Below are 20357 nucleotides of genomic sequence, written 5' to 3'. Positions count from 1 at the left end.
GTATTACCTGCTTCACATCCTCGCCAGCATGTATTTTTTTGTCTTATAGCCATCCTAGTGGTTGTGTAGAGGTATCTCTTGGTTTTATTTTTTATTTCCCTAATGACTAATGATGTTGAGTGTGTTTTCATGTGCTTATTATTATTTGTGGATGTATTTGGTGAAATGTTTATTCAGATTCCTTTCTCATTTTTTTCCTGGATTTTTCATCTTATTACTGAGTTTTGAGAGTTATTTATATATTTGGATACAAAGCTTTATTTTTTTTTTAATTTTTTTAAGTTTATTTATTTATTTTGAGAGAGAGAGAGCCCCTGGATACAAATCTTTATCACACATATGATTTGCAATTATTTTCTCCTAGTCTGTAACATGGCTTAATTTTCTTTTGAAAACTAAAAGTAGGGGCACCTAAGTGGCTCAGTCAATTAAGCGTCCAACTCTTGATTTCAGCTCAGGTCATGTTCTCATGGTTGGTGAGTTCAAGCCCAGCATGGGGCTCTGCACTAGCAGTGTGGAACCTGCTTGGGATTCGTTCTCTGTCTCCCTCTGTCTCTGCCCCTTTCCTACTCACGCACTCTCTCTCAAAATAAATAAATAAATAAGTAAGTAAATAAGTAAATAAATAAATAAATACTTTTAAAAGCGTATACTTACCTAAAAAAAAAAAAAAAAAAAAAAAAGAAAAGTAAAAGAAAAGGATTTAATTTTGATGGATCCCTATTAAAGTTTTTATGTATTACCTTCAGTTAAATAATTTTGTTTATTAAACTTATTCTTTTGAACTCAGCTTACAGAAATTTTCACTGAGAAATTCCCAGTAACTTTTATTGATTCAGGAATAACCTTACCATTCTGTTTCATTTTCTCCATGCTATAGGGATTGTTTGTTTTTTTTTTTTTAATCTGTTTACTGTCTGTTTTTCCACATTCTTGAAGATTTGGGAATATAGATTAGTTTTTCTATTTAAAGTACAATTAAAACACTAATCACTTTTATTGCTGACAGAAATGGAGTTCATATACCTCATACCTGCCCCCACTGCAAACATTGGCTTTCAGTTATTCATTTCTCTGTACCGTATTTTTTATTCTTTTTTAGTACTTTGTAGTGTTTTAAAGAACAGTGAAAAATGCTTGTATCAACTAAGAGCAATTGAAATTACTTTATAGGGTGGCAGATGGTGCCTAGACTTATGTAGTGATCATTTCATGATGTATGTAAATGTTGAATCACTGTGTTGTACACCTGAAACCCATATAATATTGTATGTCAACTCTTCTTCAGTTTTAAAAAAAAGAGCAATTGAAATTTAAAATTTAATATTGAAATGTCTACCTTGCTGTTCTTTTCTTAGATACTTTTTGGCAGTCCACTTTGAAAAACATTATGTCATTTAGAATTTACTTCTTTATAAGATCCTTGACTTCTGAGTGAGAACATCACAAAGAAACTCAAAACCTTGGTAGAAGGCTGTTCTACTGCAATATGTGCCCTAGCCAGCAGCACAGTTAACAAAGACACAGAGTGATGAAAGCTTTTTCTAGAGGAAAGCAGGAAGAAGATTGGTTGGGTGTTAATTTTGTATTTGACATCTTTAAAGAATCTTCAATTATCCAACCTTAAAGTTAGTGTAGTTCAGGCTCTTGACTTCTTTTCTTTTTTTAATGCTTATTTATTTTGAGAGAGAGCTTGCAAGCCGGGGAGGGACACACAGAGGGAGAGGGAGAATCCCAAGCAGCCTCCACACTCAGCGCTGAGCCCAATGTGGGGTTAAATCTCAAGAACTGTGAGACCATGACCTGTGCCAAAATCAAGAGCTGGACATTTAACCGACTGAGCCACCCAGGTGCCCCCAGGCTCTTGATTTCTTAGATGAGTAGCTGAGGGTCTCTTGGCTACTTAGTGGCAGAACTAGGTTTAGAACTCGAAGTCTCCTTCTCCTGGTTTACTAGTTTTTCTGCTTTTCTCTGCTTCCATTTGTTTTCATTTTCACTTTTCCAACCTTTTAACTTTTTTTATTTAGTTTAAAATAGCATTCTGAAATGTTTGCTTTTTCCCTCTTTATCCTATGATTTATGTTTTAATATCTCATCTTGCTTGCTTACAGCATATTTACTGCTAGGATCTTAGGAACCTGAGCTTCTGTTGTTATTTTGTCCATGTTGTTATTTTAGTGCTCCTGTGTATAATTCCAGCCACTTTTCCTCTTAAACGTCTTAAAATGGTGGCTCTGACATTCAGGCAAGAAAATGAACAGCAGCCACGTGCTTTGAGCTGGTGCACTCTGTCGAAATGCACCTCCGTGCTCTTTTGCCATTCCTACATCTGGATCACAACAACATGTACAAGATTAGCGTGACCCAGCACAAATTTGTGAGGTCGTTTTATTCTTTTAAAGGCTCTTTATTCTCTCCTAAATTTGTAGCCTGCCCAACCTGCACGTCCATCCCTAGAGAGTACACTGTGTGATTCCCCTTGCATTTTTTGAAGGGGCCAGTGAGGTAGCCACACTCACAACTCTAATCCACAGACTGCCTCTTAGGCAACTTCAGATGTTACAGGTGGATCTCTTTGTGACAGGTTTCTTCCCAGCTGTCACGTGCTTACACCGATTGGAGTGCACACACACACACACACTATACACACAGTTCATTGAAATGATATAAAAACAGCATCTGTACTTTTGAGGTACTTTTGATAGTACCTTTCATACCAGGGGAGGCCACGTTTCTAACACCAGTATCTTATCTTTGGAAAAACTTTTATTTGCCTCTTCCTTTGGTAAGCTCATATTGGAAAATAACTGTCATTTCAGGATCTGTGGGGAGTATCCAAAACACCAAGTCACTGTTTCAGTAAAGAACTGTTTACTGTCTGGTTCAGTCCACCTGTGGTATTATCTGACAAATGGGAAGCATTTTGAAACACCTGCCCTCGACTTAAGTTGAAAGCGAAAGACTCTAAGACTGGGTGTGTGTGGATAAGAATTGGCTGTCATCACATGACGAAAAGAGAAAGTGCTTCATAAATGTTATGTGGCACCATTGTCTACTGCTCCTTATAGCAAGTGATTCATGCATGAAGGAATTCTGCCTTATTTCATCATATGAAAGTAGAGTGTACTAATATTTGTGAGGATGTGCTTTAGGTCATTGTTCTCGTGGAGTAACTAATGATGAGCTGCTTTGTGTGTTTCTTTTTTTGTTTTGTTTTGTACGTGGCTACAAGAGTTAGCCAAATTAGAGGTAACAGGAAATAACCAAAGGTGAGCTCAGGTAAAAATTTTTTTGTGGTGTCAGCGGTAGTTAAAATGACTCAGGGCTAAGCTACGGTACCAGACCTGAAGTGAAATATTTCTCTCTTCGTTCATTAAAGACAACTTACAAAAAAATAACAAAAATTTAAAAATATAGCTTTTATTCTTTTACTTTGGGGAATACAAAACACCTATAAGCTTTGTCCAATCATAATTTATTTCCCAGTTTTCTAAGGTAAAATAGAAGAACCTAGTCAGTTAGGCTTATAAGAATGAAAATGCCTATTTTCACTTTTATAAATTTATTTCAGGGTTCCAGTTGATCAGTACTCTGTCACAGTTGGGCTGGTTTAATCCTGAATTCATATGTGATATTGTACAAGTGGAGTGTATGTGTAGGTAAAGGCTTATTTACATTCTGTGGCAAATCAGTAGTTTCCCCACATCTCTCTTACCAACAAGGACGGTCCCGTAGCCACTTACCTTTTTCCATTTCCATTTCTGCTGTTTCCCGGGGTTTTTTTAAACTCTTTGAGACCCTTCCCAACTACCATTTAACTTTTGGTTTCCATTTGATGTTATGTATTTCATTCGTTATCAATCAGTTCCTTTGCATCATACTGTCTGCTGGCACTGGCTATCGTAAGACGTATGAGACATAGTTCGTGCTTTCAGGAGACTTGACTACAGTTGGAGTGGGCAGAAAGATGCCCGGATGTGGTGTGTGCAGGAATGGAGGAGACATGCAAAGAATATTAGGAAGCGCCTGGAATTGCTCTTCCGTATTCTGAGCTGAGTCTTAAAAGATGAGCAGAAATTAGATGAAAAGCAGTGACCAGGTCATACGTACCACGTGGCCACCAAAGAGGTAGACTCCTTCACCAGCTACCCAGGGGCTGGTTACTAAGTGTAATATTTGGTCTAAAGCGCTCTTCTAAAATTTCCGTACTCTGTTTGCTGAGGGACTAGCCAATTTTTTTCTACTTCTCTCTCACAAATGTGCAGAAGATTTTCAGTGATGACAGAAATGTGGGAAAAGCATTGAGGAGCTGAGTGGTCTATTTGTTTCATTAGCATGTTGGAAGATAACAACTGAGACTAGAGGTAATTATAGACCCCATTTAGGTGGTCTAAGTTAAAGTTACAGTGCCCTAGGGGCGCCTGGGTGGCTCAGTCAGTTGATTTTGGTTCAGGTCATGATCTCAGGTTGTGGGATCGAGCCCAGGTTGGGCTCCGTGCTGAGCTTGGACCCTGCTTAAGATTCTCTCTCCCTCTCCCCCTCTCACACATGCTCGCTCACTCAAAAAAATTATATTGCTCTATTGATATATGCTTTACAAAAAACAGTGGTTTTTACAAAAAGTAAAAAGAGATGGTGCATTCACCTTTTTTCTCCTTTGCTCTGTAAACATTAGATTGTGTTTATATGGTGAATTAACTGTTGGATGTTATAATAATTTTTTTAGACATAAAGCAATTAGAGAAAAGAAACATTTAAATTTCATGTTATTCATATGAGTCAGATCCTTTGAGTGCTAGAATTGAAGCTGGTTGATTGATGTCTTGTGATTTGAGGTTTGAACCAACAACAGTCACTTTTGTCAGCATGATGACACTGACACATATTCATACCACAGAAACATAAAACCTACAAACCCCCAAACTTCATCAGAACAAAGGTTTAGGAGTAAGAATAATGGGTTTTACAATTTTGGTAACTTTTTTTCATTCATTTAGAATTCATTTTCATTGTATTACCCTTTGTACCTTCACACTGGGTTGGAAGATCATTTGGTTGGTTGTTTTCTTCTTTCTTTCCTTCCTTTCTTTCTCTTTCTTTCTTTTTTGTTTAATGCATCCAGGTTTCTTACTCTGAAATAAGGATGACTCCTGCTATCAGCCTCATAGAATGGTTGTAGGGTTTAGGGAAACAAAGTATTTGTTTAAAAGTGAGATTTCATGAGGTGCCTGAATGGCTCAGTCAGGTGTCCAACTTTTGCTTTCGTCTCAGGTCATGATCTCACCGTCAGGGAGTGGAGCCCCTTGTCAGGCTCTGCACCAAGCCTGGAGCCTGCTTAAGATTCTCTCTCCCTCTCCCTCTGCCCCCCTTCCCCCATCGCATGTATGCACATCTGCACGTGCTCTCTCTCAAAAAAAAAAAAAACCTCGGGCGTACCTACCTGTGTGACTAGGTCAGTTAAGTGTCTGACTCTTGGTTTCAGCTCAGGTCATGATCTCACAGTTCGCCAGTTTAAGCCCCATGTCAGGCTCTGTGCTGACAGGGCAGAGCCTGCTTGGGATCTTCTCTCTCTGTCTCTTTCTCTCTCTCCCTTCCTCCCTCCCTCCCACTCTGCCCCTCCCGTGCGCGCTAAAGTAAACATTTTAAAAAACTGCCAATAAATATTTGAAAAAAAGTGTTTAAGAAGGAACACTAAGAATTTGTGAAGACATGGGAAGATGTCCACAGAATATTAAATTTAAAAAATAAATAAAAGTGATGGGGCGCCTGGGTGGCTCAATCGGTTAAGCATCCAACTTTGGCTCGGGTCATGAACTCATGGTTCATGGGTTCAAGCCCCGCGTCAGGCTCTGTGCTGAGAGCTTAGAGCCTGGAGCGTGCTTCGGATTATGTCTCCCTCTCTCTGTATCCCTCTCCTGCTTGCGCTCTGTCTCTCTCTTTCTCAAGAATAAATTAACATTAAAAACATTTTTTTTAATAAAAAATAAATAAAGGTGAGATTTTATAATCGTGTTTCTCCAGGGTTTTACAATTAATATTTTTTTCCTGCAGTTTTGTTAATATTTTTTTTTTTTTACAAATTACTGTGTTTATAAGAAATTTACAAAATAAAGTTAAAAGGAAGCAGTTTTTTCTTGTTGTTTGTTGATAATCCCACTCTGCAGAGACAGGTACTTGTTGATATTCAACATATGTACAGAAAGTATAAATTTATGATGAACTTTAAATGTAATGGGGCGCCTGGGTGGCGCAGTCGGTTAAGCATCCGACTTCAGCCAGGTCACGATCTCGCGGTCCGTGAGTTCGAGCCCCGCGTCGGGCTCTGGGCTGATGGCTCGGAGCCTGGAGCCTGTTTCCCATTCTGTGTCTCCCTCTCTCTCTGCCCCTCCCCCGTTCATGCTCTGTCTCTCTCTGTCCCAAAATAAATAAACGTTGAAAAAAAAAAAATGTAAATCAAAGGGCACCTGGGTGGCTCAGTTGGTTAAGCGTCTGACCAGCTCAGATCGTGTTCACACAGTTCATGAGTTTGAGTCCCGCATCAGGCTTTGTGCTGAGAGCACGGGGCCTGGAGCCTGCTTTGAGTTGTGTCTCCCTCTCTTTGCCCTTCCCCTCCTGCCCTCCCTCTCTCTCTCTCTCTCTCTCTCATATAATAAATGTAAACCAATATTGTAACTTTTTTTTTTAATTTTTTTTTTCAACGTTTATTTATTTTTGGGACAGAGAGAAACAGAGCATGAACGGGGGAGGGGCAGAGAGAGAGGGAGACACAGAATGGGAAACAGGCTCCAGGCTCCGAGCCATCAGCCCAGAGCCTGACGCGGGGCTCGAACTCACGGACCGCGAGATCGTGACCTGGCTGAAGTCGGACGCTTAACCGACTGCGCCACCCAGGCACCCCTGTAACTTTTTTTTTTAATGCTTATTTACTTTTGTGAGAGAGACAGAGTGTGTGCTGGGGAGGTGCAGAGAGAGAGGGAAATCCAGAATCTGAAGCGGGCTCCAGGCCCTGAGCTGTCAGCACAGAGTCCAAAGTGGGGCTCAAACAGAGGAGCTGTGAGATCATGACTTGAGCCAAAGTAGGACACTTAACTGACTGAGCTACTCAGGTGCCCCTGTAACTTCTTATATATCAGATTATGGCAAGAGTTCTATGCCACTGATTTTTTCCTTTTTAAAAAAAAATTTTTTTTAATGTTTATTTATTTTTGAGAGACAGAGACCGAGTATGAGCAGGCAAGGGGCAGAGAGACAGGGAGACACAGAATCTGAAGCAGGCTCCAGGCTCTGAGCTGTCCTTTTTTTTTGGTAAGAAATTAAATTCTGGACATGATTAGAATATACCAGAACTCTGGCTCTGGCAAGAAAGAAATAAGCTTACTTCACTAGGGCACCTATTTAATCATTGCGGCCAGCTCAATTATCATACACTTGTTAAAATATATTTAATGTAAAAATCTTAAGGCAAGGGATCTCACAGTGTTGCTGTTAGTGAAGGCTTTTCACTGAAGACTCTAAGCAGTGGTTCACACATTTATTTGAAGTTTCAGCTATTCACAAGTAACCATGGAAGGCCCATTCATAACTTTGCTGAGATACTGTGGGTCTGACATGTGGGACTGGGTCCTTTCAGCCTCATCCTGACCCTTTCAGGCTCATCCTGACACTCCCTGGTCTTCGTTGTTCTCTCTCCCTCACTGGATGCATGTGCATATTTTATATTAAAAGATGATGTAGTGTCATTCACAATGGGAATTCAAAAAGTTATTTAAATATAGCCCTCATGAGCAAAGATCTTCACTCCAGTTTGGACACAAGCAATTTGTTAGGCTCAGTTTAAACTTGGTAATTATAATAGAGTTTCTTTTCTTAAATTTATCATTTTGCCATCCAATTCTAAGTGAAAATGAGTGAAATTCTTTGCCTTGATTGTTTCATTCTCCCTCCATCTTTGTGCTTTGTCCCAACACATGGACAGTATGGACTAATCTTGGTCATACAGAATCTGTTCATGACTTAATTCACTGGCATATGCCTTTCCTAAGGTCACTGAAATAATAAAGTGATAATTTTCCTCATTCTCCATGAGTGAGGATGATGACATTACTGTGCCTGTCAGAAGATGCTTCTGATTTCCTCTCAATTCTTGTTCTTTACCTAAATCTCAAGAAGTTAAATGAATTAACCAGACTCCTTAAAAAGTGGGTGTAGACCCATCATCTTTAACACTAGAAAACAAAATTCCCTTAACAAAATAACACATGCAGGTGATTAAAAGCTAGTCATCTCTTCATTAAAAACTCCTGTGAGACCTCACTCTGGCCATATATAAACAAGTGTAATTATTGCTTACATTTTAAATAAAACAGTGAACTATCCTGTAATTCATACTTGACAAATATTAATGTTCCCTATTACACCCAACTAGAATTACTGGGTCATTTTATGAAAGCAGATCAAAAACATTTGAACCTATATTTCCAAAGTTTTATTTTGTTTTTGGGTTTTTTTTTTTTAATGAACAAGTTTTAATGTCTAACTTTTATCACATTTTAATCTAATTACCAGGAGGCTTTTAGTCAGTTTATTAAAATGGTCTTTCAGTCTCTTAATTTAATACAATATCTTTTTATAGCTAATTGTGGTTTTTTGGTTTAAACTTTGGTTTATGTTCTCATTAAGAAATATGAAGATTATAAGCAAAAGTCAATGAAAGAATTAACCTGGACATGTTTTGAAAATCTTGTTTAAAATGTTAAGAGTCTAGGCTCTGGGAATATTTGGGGCAGATACAATTTTTTAAAATACATAAAATATAAAAATTATGCATGGAAAGAGATATGTGGTATGTATTAATTGTGATATTATATGTTCATTAAGACCTGTACTACTAAGTGAGTATGTATCAGGAAGAAGTTAATGTAAGTATTTTTAAATGGGTTTGTATTTCTCTGATAAACAGCACTCTCCTTCTGTTTGTGATCACAGGATAAAAGCTCTGTAAGCTTGTATATGTTCATTTTTACTGCTACATCATGTAGTGTGCTCTTAAGATTGAGATCTCATTCCCCAGGAAGCATTTCTGTCTAAGATTAATTGCCCTTTTAAAATCAGCGTTTGATGTATTCCTTTGGCTATATCCTGGCTTGGTTTAACCCTCTTTGACCTGACCTCACTGACTATTACCGCTGAGGCTGAGTCAAAATCCTTCAGCATGATGTATGCACTTCAGATTTCTGCCTGTGGTTTTTCATGTTGATGGATTCAATTAGTTGGCGTTTTACTAATGAACATATCAGAGGTTAAAGAATTTATCAGACAGAACCAAATTGTTCAGACTAGTGGTAATCCAAAAGCTCATCTCTTTTATTTGTTTAAAACTTTTTCAGAAGTATTAAGTATTTTTCAGAAGTTTTACTTTCAGCATCACACATTCCAAGATAACAAATCAAGTCATTTTCTGCTGAATTATAAAATATAAATGTGAAACCACAAAGCTAAACACAATGGTTACAGCATTTGGTCTTAGATTTCTGCTATTCCATGTTCACAAGTATGAACTAAAAATAAAAGTTAAACTGAAATTTTTGGATTAAAGCATTTTCCTTTGAAGGAATACCATTCATTTCTCTAGCTTCCTTTAAATTCAAGGAGATTCACATATTTAGTATGCTTATTAATGGTAAAAATGAAATTCATGCATCTCTAGAATCTCAGCTAGCCTATTTTTAAAAACATTTAGGTCATATTCCTTATTGAAAATTGGCTAAAAAGTAAGGACTAAATTCAGATTGAGATGGGGAAGATTTGAGCCATTGCTAATAGAAATCTCTAAAAGGCAGATCTGTCATACTGTCAGTTCTCAAATAATGACCTATTTTTAAATGTATAACAGAGATACTGGAAGGCTTTTTTCTCTACCTGAATGTTCTCATCTTTAAAAAAAAAAAACAAAAAAAAACCATTACCTAAAGTCTACTAAAAAACATAACAATAGTACAGTCTAGCTCATTGGACTTGTCAGTGATATGCTTTACTAAGTATATTTGTTGAGAGTACAACTAACTTAATTCAGAGGGTTTACAGTCCGGAAGGAATTGTTTAAACTGTCATTCCTTCTCTTGTTTGCATAATAATCAAGTCTTTGGGTTTTCGTTGTTGTCATCTTTCTTTCTTCCTTTCTTTTTTTTTTTTTTTTTTTTAGCACGTTCATGAAATTTGTGTGCCACACTGACACTGCATAATAATGAGACTGAGTAATTCAGAGTCTGTATTAACATTAAGCCAAATTCTCACAGCCCTTTGCATGCTAATTACATAGTCAAATCCATGGTTTTTATAGATCTTTTGATATATCTGGTACTGAAAGAATTACCGCATTCCCATAACTTTGTGTACAGGAAGTACAGGAAGAGAACTACAATGAGTGTTTACTTTTTGTTACTATACTATGATCTTTTAAAAACTAGTCTTCTGTCTTCACCTACTCTGTAATATTTTCAGCATTCTTGTGTTTTTAGGGAGTGAGCAGGAGAGAGGAGTGGGGAAGAGGGTCACTAATTTTACTGAGTACCTACTGGGTCTAAGCCCTGTGTATGACTCTGTGCTGAGTGCTCTACTTGGATATGCCACTTACTCTCCATGCAACCCGGGAAATTAGAATTCTTTATCCACACTATGACAGGAGGAAATTGAGACTCGGAAGATGAAGTGAATTCCCTAATAATTTAAAACTAGTGAATTATGCTAATTTGAACTCTGAAAGAAATATTTTGCTGTTTAAGCATAGACAACTCATACTAAAACTGGAAGATATGTTAGGGATCCTCTGTTCTAGAACGTGCTTTACAGACTGACCCATGGAGTCCTATCAGCAATTCCCATGGCTCGTAAGTCAGCAAAGCAGCAGGACTTGGGAGATGCTCAGTCCCAAATCAACCAGAGCTGCCCCTCCTTCACCAATAAGGGTAATTCTATACCCTTATTGTCGTCAGATTTATTCAAGGGAACATTGAAAAACAGACTTTATCCCAGAGATTGATTTAGAAGGTCTGGAGAAGAGGCCAGTTTATACATATTTTTAAATCTCCCAAATGATTCTAATCACCAGCCAGATTTGCAAACCATGGATCTACACAGACACCTTCATTTTATTTATAAGGAGATCTGAGGCCTGCTGAGTCCTTCATTACCAGAATTGGAATTCAACTTGCCTGCCTCCCAGTTCATCTTTCAGTAGCACCTTGTTAACCAACGATTAACCATACTTGTTCCTTCATGTCTTGTTTATATTATTATGTCTATCATTATATTCATGGTGTGTATTTTATATATACACACATGTATAATACATATATTACTACATACATAATTTATATATATATACACACCGTTATATAGGCATCACTTTTATATATACACAAGAAGTTAATATTGTAAATTTATAGTTTTCATTAATGACTTGTGTGGCTAATGCAAATTTTTTTTGCTTCCATATCTAATTCTTACCATTCTAATCATACAACCAACATCTGTCTGAATGTATTTGTCTTTTCTTTTTAATTTTTTTTAATGTTTATTTATTTTTGAGAGAGACAGAGATAGAATGTGAGTGGGTGGGGCAGAGAGAGAGGGAGGCACAGAATCCAAAGCAGGCCCCAGGCTCTGAGCTGTCAGCACAGAGCCTGATGTGGGGCTCGAACTCACGAGCTGTGAGATCATGACCTGAGCCGAAGTCGGATGCTCAACTGACTGAGCCACCCAGGCACCCCTGTATTTTTCTTAAAATGTCACACAGCTCTAAAAATGCTCACTTTAAAGTAGATGGTAGTTAAGAACTGAGTTTATTTTTATTAGCCTATTGGTGACAATACAAAATTATATGATATATTTACATTTTTATCTTTTATAGTATTTATAAGTAAGATAAATATAAGAAATGAAATTTTATTGTGATATTCTTTGTGTTATAAGATCTCTTCGGATTTACTATCTGACTCTTAAAGTGAATTGAATTCTACCTTTAATGAGTATACATATCTATGACATAACTTTCTTTTTCCTTAATTTACAAACCCAAAGTATTTATGAATGACTGGCCTTATATTTACAAGATGGACTAAAATAATTAGGTTTAAAATTGCTATGCAGACATTTTACAAAATAATGATGCACACTGTTCAAAATTGTCAAGGTTAAGAAATTGAAAGAAAGGCAAAAACTAAACAAATTAAAGAAGAGTATAGAACAGGAAAATGCAATACAATGTGTGATTCCTGGACTAGATTCTAGACAGGGGAAAGCAGTAATTGGGATAGTTGATAAAGTTTGAAATGATTACAGAATAGCATTATATCAGTGTTAATTTTTCAATTTTGATAGCTGTATTATGGTTATGTAAAAGAATATCTTTATTAGCGAGTATACACTAACATTTGGGGGAAAGGGCATAGTATTTCTAATTTACTATCTAATTATTCAGAAAATAATTGTATACACACAGAATGATAAAGCAAATGGGGCAAGATGTAAGCAGTTGATGAATCTCGGTGAAGGGGAATCCTTGTACTACTCTGGAAACTTTTCCAGAAGTTTGAAATTCCATCAAAATCAAGGGGCACCTGGGTGGCTCTGTCGTTTAAGCTTTCGACTCTTGATTTTGGCTCGGGTCATGATCCCAAGGTTTGTGAGATCGAGCCCTGCATCAGACTCCTCACAGATAGCATGGAGCCTGCTTGGGATTCTCTCTCTCCCTCTTTCTCTGCCCCTCCCACACTTGCACTTTCTTTGTTTCTTTCTCTCTCAAAATAAATAAACATTTAAAAATATCAAAGTTGCCCCCCCCCCACAAGAGCCCTTTTCATATGGAACTAGTCCACTTGATTACTGTCTCAAATGTTTGCCTACTTTAAAGCATCGAACCACCTTAAAAAACATCTGAGTGGGTGAAGTATGGTATAACATTTTTCTCCTGAGTCATTTGCTTTGTAGTGATATATTTCTTATTTCCAAGTATTAAATTCTAGATTCCCATTTTGAAACACAAAGACATATTTACCAAAAACATTTACTTTAACAATATTATCAAGTGTTTCCTTTCTACTGTTAGGAAAACAAGAAAATCTGCTAAGTTTTCCCTGCTCCATTTTGTTCTGATATTACCAAAATGTCCCATCATGCTCTGTAGTTATTTGTGGTGGCATGAGTTCAGGTGATAGCATATGTGCTGCTTGGCTTATCTGGAAACATTTAGACTTTCTAGTGTTTTAATAACCCAAACAGTTTTTATAGGTGGAGCTCTTCTCTCTTCTGCATAGTAGTGCCAGCCATCAGAAATTATTCTCTCAACTTTAATTTTGGCGGTGTCTTCTGGTGGTGTTTTCTACCAGCAACAAAATTATCCAAGTTCTGAAAACATTTATTGACCAATTACTAAGTGTCAGGCACCAAACTGGCACTGGGGATACAGTGATGAATAAGAGAAACTTTAATAATTCCGAGGGAACTGCTATTCCATTCTAAGAATTCCTCTGGTGGCAGTTGTGTCATTGGGGTAAGTCAGAAAACAAGAAAGATAAAAAATGTAGGCAGGGACAAAATCTATATTTAAAAGCTTAAACTGTTGTGTTGGGGAATATGACAGTTCCAGATGCATTTTTACAGCTGTCTTAGTTAGTGATACTTTTATGATACATATTAAAAGTGGCCCCAATTTAGGGCTGGGTGACTCAGTTGGTTAAGTGTCTGACTTCCGCTCAGGTCGTGATCTTGTGGTTCTCAAGTTTGAGCCCTGCATCAGGCTCTGTGCTGACAGCTCAGAGCCTGGCACCTGCTTCAGATTCTGTGTCTCCCTCTCTTTCTGCCGTCCCCCACTCACACTCTGTCTCTCTCTCGCTCTCTCAAAAATAAATACACATTAAAAAAATTTTTTTAATAAATAAAAGTGGCCCCAGTTTAAACCAGAGAACCGGTCCTGCCTGGTCAGATCTCTCATAATGTGATTTATTAGGTTTGTTATACAAAGTATTTGAATAGCGCTTATGTTCTCCACCTTATATTGTACAACTCAGACTCCCTCCATCCTTTTTGTGTAACAGGGTTGGTCTTTAGCCTTTCATACACACTTATGCACGTAAGTGTGCCATATTGTATTCTCACATTTAAATACCACTTTAGGTACAATGTTTTGGATTATTGAGTTGAGACTTGTTTCTTATATTCTGTTTCAGTGTATCCAAAGGTAGCTCTGGCTTAAGGAAAAACTTTACAGATAAGGAACTCTTACACCACTGTTCTTTCATTTTTTGACTCAGTGCTAAGTAGGAGGAAGATTCTGAGAATATTAAAGTATTTCAAAGAAATACACATAAGAATATGAAAAGAATGATACCGGAAATGTTTTCAAATATTCTAAGAAAGATTTAATGCAGTAAAAATTTGGCAATCTAGAACTTACAAAGAATGAATCATTCCAGATACCTGAGGGTTTGTCCATTTGAATACCAAGAGTTTAAAATCTTAGTACTAATACGATACTTTCTATAGTATTCTGTACATTGTTTAATCCTTTATTTATAGATGATTCCCATCATTATGAAAATTAGTCATTGTAGGGGCGCCTGGGTGGCGCAGTCGGTTAAGCGTCCGACTTCAGCCAGGTCACGATCTCACGGTCCGTGAGTTCGAGCCCCGCGTCAGGCTCTGGGCTGATGGCTCGGAGCCTGGAGCCTGTTTCCGATTCTGTGTCTCCCTCTCTCTCTGCCCCTCCCCCGTTCATGCTCTGTCTCTCTCTGTCCCAAAAATAAAATAAAAACGTTGGAAAAAAAAAAAAAGAAAGAAAATTAGTCATTGTATTAACACTAGAGATCACAGCTGTGTAAAAACACAATGCAACAAAGATTGTCAGAAAAATCAAAACAGAGCATTTTTTTAGGTGAGAAGTATTATGAGGGGATACTTTTTTCCAAAATTATTTTAAAGTATGGCAGTGATTCAAAGGTGTGTTTTGGAACTTCTGCATGGTTATATTTGGGATTGATAGTGCATTTGTTAGTTTTTTCTCTTTGGCATCATTGTATCAATTCTTTGTAGTGTGTTTGTGTCTGCTCCTATTGTCAGTCTGTTGGCTGTCACCTCCCAGGACTCGTGCTGCCTCTAACAGGAAGTTTAAATACTACTTTAAAAGGGTCTCTTGTTTGAGGTGCCAGCCAAGCCATTATCACCATACATCATCAGCCCGTTTTGCCTGGACATTAGAGAACTAGGGATGAACAGAGCACAGAAGGAAAAGGAGGGAGGGTATTTCCCTCTCATATAGTTCCCTGAGTTCCCTGTTTTCCTTGTTGTCTTCTGTGTCCAGGAAGCTGAGAGCTTTAGACATTGTATTTTGGAGAGATTAAAAGAGACAAACCAAGAATTGTGCTGAAGGAGTGACACAAAGTTTCTTGAAGGTGGTTTTGTTTCGCTCTCAAAAAAGGAATCTCAAAAAAATCTCAAAAAAGGGTTTTGCTTTCTTTGTCTTCCTATTACTACCAAGGAAATGGTTCTGAGGGAATCATAAACTAACTAACAGTTTCAAGGAACCCGCTGTTTTCTTTACAGGTTGTCAGTACAGCATATCAGAAGCATAAAAGATATAAAATTAACCCTAAATTTGTAATACAATTTGAATTTGAAAGAAAAGTGTGAATTGCAGCTCTCTTTCAATTAGCCAATGGGTGTTAACAGAAATCAATCAGTTTTCATGACTCTAAAACAGGACTCCTGAGTCAGACTCTTCGTTCCTTGTCTTGAAAACTGTAACTCCATGTCTCTAAAACTTTCTGATACATATTTGAAAAACTTGATTGAAAATGAACCTACAGCTCCCATCTGTTTCATTAAACATCTTCCCAAACACCAATCTTATTCTTGATGATTTCTAGTCATATTTCTGTCTTACATATTTCAGATATATATATTGACCTATTTCATATATCTGTCATATTTAATAACCATTTAGTACAGTTTTTAATGTGTAACTAAAATAAATTTTGGTCAGTGGGTACATTGGGCTGTTTTCTCCACTATGGTTTCATTAACGTCAATCTTAGGTAAGCACAGTAATTAAGAAAGAATGAATACTTTCACATATAGCAACAGAATTTTTATCAGAATTCATTGCAACCCTCAGGTTTCTGTTTTGGGTGATACATATTGCAACATTTCAACTTTCTCCATGTCCACATTTCCTGCTCAGGAGACAGACCAGGTTTAACTGTTCAAGCTGTAAAATCCATTTAACTCACCCAGGACTTTCAAAAGGCAGCAGAATATTTTTTTTCTTCTGTTTTGGCCCTTCCTGATTACTGTTGGATTTCTTTCTTGGAATAGATGGGGAAAAAAAGAATCAAGTGATGATTCATGGAATTGAGCCAATGTTGGAAACACCTCTGCAGTGGCTGAGTGAACACCTGAGCTACCCAGATAATTTTCTTCATATTAGTATCATCCCGCAACCAACTGATTGAAGGATCAAGTCTATGCCTGAATGGAATTGCCCTTAAACAGGATTTACCAGAGCATGCCACCCTTCTGCTTCAGTCAGGTTTAGTGGAGGCAACCTGACCAGAAACCCTGCTGCAAGCCAAACAGGAAGATGATTCCATGTCAGATAAGGGCACTCGGGCTGGTCTTACTTTGCATCACCACTGCTTTCCTCCACTGCCGTCATTAAACCTCAGCTGCGGCATGAAAGACTTCACAGGACCACTGCGAGTCTTCTGTTTTCTTGTAAAATATAATGAAGCCGAAACCTTTGGCCTAAGAAGAAAATGGAAATATGTGCCACTCGATTTGTATTTCTGATTAACAAATAAACAGGGGTATTTCCTAAGGTGACCATGATTGAACTTTAGCTCGAGGGAGTGGAAACATTGGTTTAATTTTCTAGAGAATTCGACTTAAGAAAGTAAAAGAGAAATTCTGTTATCAATAACTTGCAGTAATTTTTTGTAAAAGATCCAATTACAGTAAACCCATCTTTCCTTAATGAAAATTTCCTATGTTTACAGTGTCTATTGGTATGCAAACAATCTTGTAACTTTGATAATGAACAGTGAGAGATTTTTAAATAAAGCCTCTAAATATGTTTTGTCATTTAATAACATACGATTTTGTCACTTTTCCAGTACTTTCTGACTCACACACAGTAGATCACTGTTTTTACTCTGTGTTACCATTCAGGCGGGTCGTCATTGACAAGGAGTGGATGGAGGGCATAGGATAGATAACTTGTCTCAGGAGCTGTTATAGAATTTCTTGCTGCCGATTTTTAAATCTATGTGCTTTACATGCTAGAGGTGTAAACGTTACCAGTTATCTTTGCTGTTTTATCACTGTAAACACTGTCAAATCATAGTATGCTAAGTATCTGTATAAGATAATTTTTCATTATTTGGAAAAAACCCAGCCCTTTCCAAGCAAGTGTTTTTCATTGGCTTCAAGTCTGATATTTCACTGTGGCCCCTGGCAGCCAGTCTTTGAAGTCTAAAGATTACCAATCTCTTGACTTAACTTTACCAAAAATATTCAGAGGTTCCTGGAGTTCTTTTTCAGCATAAGGAAGGTTTTGCTGCACTTTATTACCATGCTGCTGGGATTCTACCAGCTGAACGTACTTGTGCATTACAGTGTTTCTTGTGAGCTAGCTTGCTATCCATATTGAATGTCGACCCATTTGAATATGCTAAAAGACATAGTATCATACAATAATGATTTTAGATTCCATAATAAAAATGAATGTTCTTCTTATAAAAAATTGTGCGAATGTCAAAGTGAGATCCTGCTAGTGCTCACTGCTTCCTTTTTCCTTTTGCGATTTTCACTGATTAATAATAGTATATTTATTCACAGAAAGAGATGAAGTTAGTCAAAGAGCAGATATTCTGGAATGAAATGTATAAGGCTCAATCAAAAAGAAAAACATAGGGTACCAACGTGAGAAAATTTGACATAATTATCAATAAAATGAAAAGTGCCATTTTAGTAAAGGCAGAAAAAAGAATATTTGAGTTACTTAAGGACAAAAAACCCACTGACTTGTATTTTTTCAAAAGAGGTTGATCTGAATATGATTGTTCACATTAAAAGTGTTTATTCGTCTATTCAGTTTGGGGGTTTTCCCCCTTGATGTTTTGACAGACTGAAGTGAGCTTCAGTGAACAAAAGGATCAAAATGCCAGGGAGTGCTAAGCTATGAAGAAGAAAGTGTGGTAAGAACGGTAAGCTGTAGTAGTTTTCCACAGACAAGACCAGTTTGAGGTTTCTGCAGTGGGCTCAAGTGAGCTACTGATCTTGACTTCCAGATTTGAAAGTAAATGTTATCAAGCCATTGCCCGTTGTTACTTGTTCATTAGTACACCAGCATCATAACATATTACTCTACTCTAGTCCCAGGTAAGTCAAGCCCCGGTCCCCAGAGGAAGAATACAAACAGAAATTAGTGCTGGCTTAAATATCTATTTTTGTTTCTTTTTATTTGAATATTTAAATTTTATGGTTTATTAAAAAATTAAATACAATTTTGTGTCTGTCATTATTTCCAGAAGTTGGAAATGAAATTTCTATAAAGCAAGTTACCTATTGGGGAAATTATTAAAATTTCCTTAGTCTTATGCTTGCCTGAAAGTCTCTCAAAGCAGTAAAAAATATGAGGAATAAAGGAGAACGTATGAAAGGGCCATAGATCTCTATGTGCTTGTTTCACTCACTCTTGGTAGTGATGCACCACCAAGAAAATGACAACATGTTTTTAAATTATTGGCATTGTTAACTAGGAAGGTATAAATTCAGCCTAAATAAAGTAAATCACTCCTTGTCCGTCATAATGTTGTTTTTCATTTGGATGACCTAAGTTCTGACCATGGATAGAGTTGAATTGACAAGCACCTTCTATATCTAGAAACCCAAAGTAGCCTGCTCATAATTAAACAGAGTTGACCTCCCAGTCTAGAGCGTGGTGATGTATAGACCATACTCCAGTCAGTTGAAGGTGAACCCATAAACGCATTAAGTCCTGTTATATTGACCCCCCCCCCATTCAACTGGAAACCAGGTAGGAATTGATCATTTTGCTAAGAAAACAATATACAAGATTTGATATTGAGTGATAGTAACTTTAAAAAAAATTTTTTTTAATGTTTATTTTATTAGAGACAGAGCATGAGCAGGGGCGGGGCAGAGAGAGAGGGAGACACAGAATCTGAAGCAGGCTCCAGGCTCTGAGCTGTCAGCACAAAGCTGACGCGGGGCTTGAACCCATGAACCATGAGATCATGACCTGAGCCGAAGTTGGACGCTTAACCAACTGAGCCACCCAGGTGCCCCACTGAGTGATAGTAACTTTTAACTTTTAATGGTTATCTTCCTAGAGTGTGTTTATTTTTGATAGGCTATATGAGATAACTTTTTCTTTCAATTTTCAAAAACTTGGTTTATGTGGGTCATGCCAAAGAATGACAGTCTCACTTTTTATTTATCATACTATTGATATTTAGGTCTGAGGTGAGTCGGGTTTCCTGTTAGATTATTGAAATAGAAGTGTAGAACCTTGAGGTATGATAGGAAAAAATCAAGTGTGATGATATTTGTAGTCAATCCCATTCATAGTCATTGAGATGGAATCAGTCAAAATACTTCTCTGTCTCCTTTGAGTTATATCCTCCCAAGTGTTTTCTAAATATATCCCTTTCCTGGTCTGAAAGTATTAAAAATTACCCATGGGGGTCTTGGAGAGGAGAGAAGCATGGCTCTTTTTTCAGATCATTGAGGTGAAATGATAGTTTGTAATGATAAAAGTTCATTTACCATATAGCTTTATTTGATACAAGAAGCCTTTAAAGTCTCTCTTGTGAATTACAAGTTTGATTCTTTATTAGCAAAAGTAATACTACTATGGAATCTAGGAAGCACAATATAGTATAACCATGGAGTGAAAAGGGGCTCAATTTTAGATCCTTTAAGTGTGTTCATTAAGTGTTTAGGTTTTTTTGTACGTGACTATTTTTGTTAACTGAGAGTATGTTAGAATGATCCACAGTGAGATACAGACAAATCTGAAGATACAGGAATATCAGTGTGCTTTGACATACCAGTTGATTGTTTTGAAAATGTTAAGTTTGGCTTTCCCTCTGTAGCATCCTCCCCCACCCCCACCCCCACCCCACCCCTTCACTTCACAGAGATAAATAAAACACAACCAGGCTATTTCCTCTTTGTTTTCCTTGGTTCTTAGCAGTGTCTAGCACATAGCTGGTGTTTTGCAGATGTGTATGAAAAGAAGAACAAAATGAACTCAGGATTATTTAATGACACTTTAAAAT

General features: G+C 37.2%; 1 protein-coding gene across 3 annotated transcripts in view; it reads left to right on the top strand.

The window, feature by feature from the left end:
- Positions 1-17145, top strand: part of ATG5 (autophagy related 5) — a 129793-nt gene extending 112648 nt beyond the window's left edge. For all 3 annotated transcript variants that reach the window (XM_043592031.1, XM_043592033.1, XM_043592032.1), the window contains one exon: positions 16369-17145. In XM_043592031.1, the coding sequence (XP_043447966.1) occupies positions 16369-16505 (137 nt within the window). In that variant the 3' untranslated portion in view covers positions 16506-17145. The remainder of the gene's footprint in view (positions 1-16368) is intronic.
- Positions 17146-20357: the final 3212 nt, after the last annotated feature.

Source organism: Prionailurus bengalensis, chromosome B2 (assembly GCF_016509475.1).
Source record: "Prionailurus bengalensis isolate Pbe53 chromosome B2, Fcat_Pben_1.1_paternal_pri, whole genome shotgun sequence".
Taxonomy (NCBI): Eukaryota; Metazoa; Chordata; class Mammalia; order Carnivora; family Felidae; genus Prionailurus; species Prionailurus bengalensis.
The sequence above is the reverse complement of the archived record's forward strand: the minus strand, read 5'-3'. Positions and strand labels throughout refer to the sequence as shown.